At 49.3% G+C, this 8,515-nt stretch overlaps 1 protein-coding gene across 2 annotated transcripts; it reads right to left on the bottom strand.

Moving 5' to 3' along the window:
- Positions 1-1,301: 1,301 nt before the first annotated feature.
- On the bottom strand, positions 1,302-8,234 carry CEBPG (CCAAT enhancer binding protein gamma). Of its 2 annotated transcripts, none has more exons than XM_080552772.1 (2): positions 8,090-8,234; positions 1,302-3,459 (listed from the first exon to the last, which is right to left on the bottom strand). In XM_080552772.1, the coding sequence occupies exon 2, from the start codon at positions 3,351-3,353 to the stop codon at positions 2,901-2,903; it is 453 nt and encodes a 150-aa protein (XP_080408898.1). In that variant the 5' UTR covers positions 3,354-3,459; positions 8,090-8,234; the 3' UTR covers positions 1,302-2,900. The 2 variants fall into 2 exon arrangements, with proteins under 2 accessions (XP_080408898.1, XP_080408897.1); XM_080552771.1 differs by lacking the exon at positions 8,090-8,234 and adding an exon at positions 6,429-7,685.
- Positions 8,235-8,515: the final 281 nt, after the last annotated feature.

Genomic DNA, 8,515 nt, shown 5'->3' on the forward strand with positions numbered 1-8,515 from the left:
ACAGTATAATTAACGTGGTAGAGCCTCCTAGTGCTCATGGAAGTTAGAGTAGGGAAGTTCTCTTACTGGTACAGGAATAAGGTTTACAGGTGAAATGTAGAGTATTGTAGCACTTTTTCTTGTTGTGAGAGGCACTATGTTCTGTCACAGACTAACTGCTATTAAAAAAAATGTATCAAAAGGAAAAAATATTAGTTTTTATAGGCCTATACTAAAATTTTCTTGTGTAGATATGTATTTATTCCAGTTTTTCCTTAGGAAGAAAAGAGGTTCTTCCGAGTCACTTCACTGTGAGAGCTCTCCTGTGCCTTACTGGAGATGCTCAGCTGGATGGGGCTGAGGCTTTTTGCTGTCAGTGACAGGGAAAGCCTCACCTGCCTTTGATCCGCAGGGGGCTGAGATAGCTGTTGTGGCAGAAAAGGGCTTAAAATAACAGGCTCATGCCTCTCTTGCAACCAAGATCACACTGTGAGTAGATTTAAAAAAAAAAAAAAAAAAGTAAAATCTCTGGTCTGTGGCCTCCCATGTTGAAAGTGACATGCTGCACAGTCTGGATGCTTCCCTAGGCAACCACAGCAAGTGCATGGACTGCTAAGCCGGAAAAGTCATCATACAAACTAACAGCTTTTCGTAACTCGGTGGTTTTGTTTTAAAGAAGGAAGTGGAATTGGTGCTGTCAGGAGTACAAGGTGGTGAAGTGACCTACGCAAGCATCCTAGGTCTCCATCAAAAGTTTTATTCCTACTCCAGAGATTTAAGAAATCATTAATCTAGAGGTAGCCCGTTTTCACCAAAATCAGAAAAACACAAGAGAGATTTGGAGCTCCTGGTTGGTTAGGTTATCTGGAGAGAAAACCACATTAACCTGTCAGACCAATGGCAGGATAACAGGATGATGCAGTCTCAACTCATAGAGCAAAGAGGAGACGAGCTCCTGCGTTTTGCACCAGAACTGCTACCCATCTAACAAACGGGGTGCAGTCAGGTCATCTTTATCCTTGTACAGTTGTTTTCCCTGCCCACAGCCGCCCAGCCTATCATAATCTTTTAATTGCAATACATGTTCAGGAAAGGTAGCTGTGAGTTTTGGTTGGTTTTTTTTGGTTGGTTGGTTTTGGTGAAATTGGATATTTAGGCTAAAGTGTAATAAGTTTCTGGTTCTCTTTCCACTGAATAAAAACCTAAGTAGAGGACAGTAACAGAGACTGTTGCATGGATTTCTCAATGACAACAGCTGCTCAAGGTGGCCACCTCTGTATTTGAGCAAAAGAGAAAAGGGACAGGAAAAACAAGGCCAGCACTAGAGGCAAAATGTTTTTATTAGATTCTGATATTTCAACCCTACCTATTCAAGCTGCAGCTAGAACCAAAAAAACATATCTCTGTAAAAAGACTACCATAGTCCAAAACAATCCATAAAAGACTGCATCTAATTACCTTTGTATTAAAAATTTAAATTCTAAAAGAACTTTTAAAGGCTTTATTTTCTAACAGCATCCTCATAGAGATAATATCAAAGTTCTTTTCCTAAGTACAGATACAAGGCAAACAAGCATCCTACAAAATAATCTATGGAAAAAGGTAGTGTAGGAGAGAAATTAAGACAGTGTAATAATCCACTAGCCAGACACACGGGTTAAATGTAACACAACCATACAGTCAATGAAATATTTAAAAATGAAAATAAATTAAGGTTACATCAAAGTTCCTGCTTTACTTTTGTTGTTTAAATCCTCAATATAGTACATACCACTGCATTATGGATCATGGCAAAGACTTATCACTAGCATTTAAAAAATTGCTATAGCAAAACTTTGATGGAAATAAAATAAGACTGAAGATACTCCTTCACACAACTCTATGATGGCTATAGAAATTCTGCTGAGTCAGGTACTCAAACTAGGGCCATTTATTTTTAAAATCACTTTCTATACGAACTTGGCTACAAATCTGAACGCCCATGAAAATGGAAATGAGTGTCGGCAAGCAGTGATCCATACATTCTGACTGTACAGATGCTACCTTAATCCTTTCATTGCTTAGCCAAGCTGTGCATTTTGTTCTCCCTGATACCTGCACCCGAGCAAGAATGCAGTTTTGCAGAGCAGAGGTTTTTAGTAGCATTTTGCCATTTTCTGAAAACCAAAATCTTGTTCTCTTAAGGCCCCAGAGTCACTGTGTGAGCAATGTTAACATGTGAACACAGGCTTAAAAGACTTTGTCAGTGTGCTGCTTTACCTCTTATACTTGCTTCAGACTATCATTTGCCTTTTGGAAGCCAACTGCCTGTACATATTATTATAGTATATTGCTGTTTTTCTAGAAAACATCAGTAAGCATCCTAGCTCACTAATACTACACCCTCCCCATTAACTATAGCCAGATATGAAAGACCTAAGTGGTGCTTTATAGGACTTGCTCTACAGGTTTAAAGTAGTTGACAGGACAGCAAACTCTCTCCACGGCCTTTGCAGTTTGTAATACATAATGGAGAAAACAAAGGGCTTAAATACACTAAAAAGTATTTAAAAGACAATTAACCCAGTTACGATTTACTGATACTACAGTGAACCATCCCGATGGATTCCTCCCATTATGCAAAATATAAGAAGGTAAGTACACTTCCGTGAACATGTTATTTCCCTAATGCTAAGCTCCTTGTTGACTATGAACTTAGATCTGCATTTATTAGACAAATCTTCCAGAGGAGAAAAATATTTAACGCTTTTAACAAATAGACTAAGCAGTTTCTGGTTTAATCGTATCAAATCTTCAGTGTTAAACCTAAAAAGATCTCCAAGAAATGACGGTTAAAAGAACACATCTTTTCCTCAGTTACTGCATGGGTGGCGCAGACAAGCTGTACCTCGAGAGTTCATTTCATGAGGTCGCGACGGTGCCTACTGTCCACTGTTCTCTGGGTTTGTTGTGGTGGTTTCAGTGCCAACAGGTTGCACATTGTCTGCAAGGTTGTGTGCGTGCTCAAGGAACAAGTCTTTCAGTACGCTCAGCTCCTTGGTTAGGAGCTTAATTTTTGCCTCCAAACGTTCATTTTCTTCTTTGAGCTGGGTGACCCTTTGCAGCGTGTCTTGTGCTTTCTGCTTGCTTTTTAACCGGCTCTTTTTCACTGCCATGTTGTTCCGCTCTCTGCGCTGACGATACTCATCACTGTTTCTATCCACAAAGGAATTTTTCTTTCCCTGTTTGCTTGGAGGCACGGCTTTGCCTCCACCACCAGGACTAACGGGAACCAGCTGGGGAACCTGCTGCAAACCACTGGTGTGTGCCTGGGTGTGAATCACGCTTACTCCGTTCGCATCTGTAGCGGTGTTCTGTTGGGATGTCTTGCTCATTTGGACAGGCTCTTCTTTGACACAACAGAATATATCAGGAGACTGAAAACTGTTTTCTAGAACGTGTTTCCAGCGGATCTTCACATGGATTAAGAGCAAGGTGAACCTAGTAGGAAAAAAAAATGCTGTTAAAGTTTTGCCGGGTTTAGCTACAGTCTTATACATCGCTGGCTTTAGCATAAGGTACTGATGGTACATCTGGCAGTAACACACCAAAACTATTCTGGAAGTGGAAAAGCTGCCAACTGCTGGGACATTTCAGAAGCCTCTCGAACATATTTGGATTGGAAGGGACTGTTACTGGGTCATCTAGTCAAGCTGTTTGCATTGTTCACTGGATTTACTCAGTTATTCCAAAGCCATCCCTGATGGATGGGTGTCTAGCCTAGCCTCGAAAATCTCCAGTTTCACAACCTCTGCCTTGGCAACTGGTTCCACCGTCTAACTTTTCCTCCAGTTATATAATTTTCTTAATTTTTAGACTGAATTTTTCCTTCTGCAGCTTAAACCTATTAACAGCCTGACTCTTGACCAACAGGAGTACTTGATCCTTGTCCTCTTCAGACCATCCCTCTGGGTACGTGCACAGACACATTCATTGTTGGCCTGTCTTTTCTCTGGAGTGAGTGTGCTCAGGCTATCCACCTTTCCTTCAACATCTCACAGCATCTTCTAGTGCTTTTACCAGCTCTAGGACTGTTTTACTTGCTTCTTGAAGATGGTGTCCAAACTGATGATTGTTCCAAGGTCTCGCTAGTACTCAGTGGAAGAAAGTAACACATGGGAGAAGGTAGTGTGATGTGATTGCTGTGACCGAGTGCCATGAAAGGAACCCCTACTAAGACAAGTACTGTAACAGTACTGCAATGAGCAGGTGGCACAGGAAAGCACAGTGAGGACAATGTGAGCATCGCTACACTTGAAAGCCAGGGGAGTGTTGCCACCCTTAGGGAGACCACAGCTGACATGCCTACAAACTACCTTCCTTGGCTGTAGCTCTTGCCCCAGTCACTGCCCACTCTCCTCTCCGGCAGGCAGCCCGGCCTGAAAAGCAGGACGCCCTCTCACCTGACTCATGTCCTCACGCTGAGGTTCAGCCTGCTCCCGACCTGCTGGTGGTACAAGCAGGACTCCACTACAGCTGCTGCAGGGACATGGCCCTGTCAAGGCTAAAAGCTGCGCCCCTTCTCTTCCCATCTCATGGGGTGTGACCTCCTAAATGTCTGAGAGAAAAGTTGGGGAGAGAAGAGGGGAGGGGGCAATAGGGCCCTTCTAAGTTCCTGAAATCCCTGCCTGTGGCTCCAGTGAAAAGTACTTCCAGACTGCTCAAATGAGTATTTGATTTCTTGTTATATTAAACAAAAGCATCTAACTGGCATAAAACAATCCTACTCAGAGATCGTTTTGTGTTACAAAGGTGCAGCCCCACGCTCTGTCACAGGTGTACGTGCTAGCATATGACAGGTATTTGGCTACTTCCCTGCCTGCCGCTGGGAGGACCCCTGGGGATGAAAGCACCTGCGGCTGGTGGGGGCACCGCAAGCTGCCCGGCATCCGCAGCGCCAAGCTCAGGGCTCATGGCTCTCCCGTCCCAGCAGCACTGCGTGACTGCAGCCCTGCGTCCGGCTGCCGAACACGGTGAGTGGCTGTAAACGAGCTGCGGTGTGTCACTCCTCGTCCTGCACTCAGGTTCGTCAGCTGCTTGCTGCTCTTGTTTGTTTGTTTTCCTCAGCAGCCCAAGTTGCCACTTTACCTTCTGCTAGGTTATCATTAACGAGGTTAAAACGTTACTGTCTAGATCAGTTCCAGTTTGCGTCTCATAATAGGAGGGAGCCAGAGCTAGATGCAGTTGCAGAGCGTGGTTCAGTAAAATGTACAGAAAAGCCTGTTAAGTTTGGCTTGGAAGCTATTTAACATTCTGTCATGACGAAGTCTTCTCACTTAGAACAAGTGAAGAAGGGAATACCTGCACCCCTCCTCAAGAAATCAGTTCATTTTCATATTTCAGGGCAGATGTCAGCTCTGACATCTGCACAGCTAAATCTACGTACATACATGCCTAACCTTTGTATTTATTATCTTCTGATTTCAGCTCTTAAAGCAATTTTTGCAAACCAGGTTTAAGCCTTAGATTCCGACCAACTAAGCAATGCAGATCAGTGGTTGAGCCGAACATACAGCTAACAAGATGTCACTGTGCACAAATAGCAGAGTTGCAAGGCCACTTACAGTAGCTGCATGCATGATTGCCCAGATATTTTTAAAGTCAAGATGCAAGTGTATATTCTCTTCTGGCTTTGTCTCAGCTACATTTCTGAAAACAGGATTTCTGCAGCCCTCAAATAGTACAGAGCTCTGTTAGATCACCTCCGATACCTGAACTTTTTTTCCCCCCGTTTTTTGGCATGTTTTCAAAGTCACACAGCATGGTCTCCTGTCCCCTCTATTTCAACACAACAGTGCTTACTAACTTCATCTGGACAACCCAGTTTAGTAACACATGTCAGAAACATTTTCACCAACTGCTTTTTGTGCTTGTGGATACTGCAGAGGAAGGGGCAGCTCCTGCCCCAAAGATGAAGAACCAAAATGTCCCGTTTCTCAAGCTACTCTTCTAGCCCTGACTTACAGGGCACTTTGGAATAGATCTTCCTCAGTTCCTTCCTACTGCAGCTGATCCATTTTGTATCCAATAACTATTTCTTCAGTGAGACAAGCTCTAATTTGGCCTGACGATCAACAGAACACTTGCCTGGGAGATGTGACACCTGGACTCCTGTCCTGCTCCAACTAATATTTATGCAGAGCAAGTAGCACTGACTGTGCTGTATCACAGATAACCCTGGAGTCATAACAATTAAGGCTTGAAGCTAATCACCCCCCTGGTTATCTGGAGGCTGGACCCACATCACCAACTGTCAACTACTCAGTTGGGCAGCGAGAGGGAAGGAGACCCTGGTTGGCAGCGGGTTCTGCAGGGCATCATTCAGGGAATGCTGCCAGGATATTTACAGGCCGCAGGTAGGAGGCATGCAGAAGGGGCTCTGCAGAAGGCAGAGGTGAAGCACACAGTACCTGGGGAAGGCCAGGAGGCAGCTGGGGCCCAGGGCTCAGGTATCGTGCCACACAAACAGGTTGGCTCGCTGCAAACGGGTGATAGCTGTGACACAACAGGAGGCAGCTCCTTGGAGAGCTAGCTCGAGTTTCCCAGCATCTTGTTCCCATAAAGCAGCTCATCAGCCGCAGCTCGGTGCCAGCCCTAGGCTGGTTCCACCCAGCACATGTTAGTGTTTCCAGTGGCCAGTCAGAACTGCCTTGTTCTCTCCTTGGGCCACCAACTGGCCACCCAGGACACCGGCTGGCCACCCACTACAGCATAATAGCTGGTAGCTCAGGGGTGTCCTCGCAGGCAGCTACAGTCTGACAGCATTCCGCAGGGACCGCAGGCTCCCAAGCACATCAAGACCTTTATTATCTTTGCTTCCCCCCGCAAAAAAAATTTAAACTTCCAAATGTTTGCCTTGGCAGAAAAAAAAAAAGTGTTTTAATTTGTTAATTAAATCAGTGTTGTTTTCTGTATTTTTTTACTTAGAAGCAAAAACTACAAAGCATTTCTTTATGCTCCTTTTCCGAGATGTGACTCTGTAGATTCTGATCGTTAGTCAGGACAGCTTCACTGCACAAATTCACCCAGCTGCCTTGGCTGTCCCGTGCAGAATCAGCCCAAGCCTGAGCAGCAAGAGGTGGCCTCCCTTCTCTTTGACTTCAGTGCGAGTACCCCAGCAGGACCTGACTAAACCCAACCGCTGCTGCACAAGGAACGGCGTAAACCTCCGGGCAGTTGTTTGCTGAGCGCTGGGGGAGCCCCGTTCTGCAGGGCTTGCTGCACGCCGCGCTCACGGGGAGGTGTTTTGGACAAGGTGGCTTCCATCTGCCACCCGCTGCCAGAGCTGACAACGCTGCGCTCCCGCATTGTTCTCATAACCTCCAATTACTCCTTGTGAAGGGAAAACCCTTCCTCACACTGCAAAACATGCAGTCCGACATCTTTAAAAAAAAACAACACTGGGAACACCTAAATACGTATTTTAATTGCAGCCTGGCAGCGCTGATGACGCGAATCGCGATCCCGGGTGGCAGGAAGCAGAACTTCAAGGGGTCGGGGGGGCCGGCCTGGGGGCCACAGGGGCCCGCTGAGCCCCCCCGGCTCCCCCCGGCTGCCCCCAGACCCGGCGCGGTCCCTCCCGGAGCCCCCAGAAGTCCCGCAGCGCTCCCCCGGGGCGCTAAAGGCCCCTGTCGCGACGAGCCTCGTGCTGTCGCGACGTGCCGCAGCTCCGGGGCCCCGCCCGGGCGGCCGCTGCCCTCGGGGCGGCTCCGGGAGCCTCCGCCCGCACCTGGCCCGGGGAGGTGGGAGGGGGGGCACCCCCGGGACACCCCCGGGGCCCGGCCGCCGCCTCCCCGCCGGGCCCGCAGCCCGGGGGCCGCCCGGCCGCGCTCCTCCCCCTCCTCCTCCTCCTCCTCCTCCCCCGCGGCCGTGCGGGAGCGCCAAGCCGTGACTTCACCGGGGGGAGGAGAGGCGCGGGGCCGGGGCCGCCCGCCCGCCGATTGCATCATGCGCGCCGCTCCCCATGGCCGCCGCACCGCCACCGCCGCCACCCGCCGCGGCAACGGCAGCGGGCAGAGCCCGGCCCGGCCCCGCGCCCCGCGGCGGCGCCCCCCGCGCGGCCGGCCCTTACCTGCGGCGGCGGCGGCGGCGGCGGCGGAGGGGAGGGGGGGGGGGGCGCGGCCGGGCCCGAGCCTCGTCGTTAAAGCGCCCAGCGCGGCCCGAGCGGCGATTGCGAAACCCGCCCCGCGCCCGCCCGCCCCCGAGCCCCCGCTGCAGCCAATCGGCGCCCGGCTGCCCGCCGGGGTGACGCAATGCCCGCCGCGATTGGCAGCCCCAGCGGCCAATCCGGCCCCTCCTCGGGTTTAAAGGGCGAGGCCGGCGGGCTGTGAGGGCGCTGCGGGGCGGCCCCACCTCGGCGCCCTGAGGCGCTGCGCGAGGCCCCGGCCCGGCACGGCCCGGCCCGCGGGCGCCATCTTCTCACCTCAGCCGCTGCGGGAGGCCCCGCGCGAGGCGGCGAGCGAGCTGAAATTACGGGGAATTTCGAAATTGCGTTGGC

The sequence above is a fragment of the Anser brachyrhynchus genome (assembly GCF_964034855.1).
Source record: "Anser brachyrhynchus genome assembly, chromosome: 12".
Taxonomy (NCBI): Eukaryota; Metazoa; Chordata; class Aves; order Anseriformes; family Anatidae; genus Anser; species Anser brachyrhynchus.

What these genes read in the sequence shown, in the direction of transcription:
- CEBPG (XM_080552772.1), bottom strand. Translation starts at nt 3,353, where the DNA reads ATGAGCAAGACATCCCAACAGAACACCGCTACAGATGCGAACGGAGTA.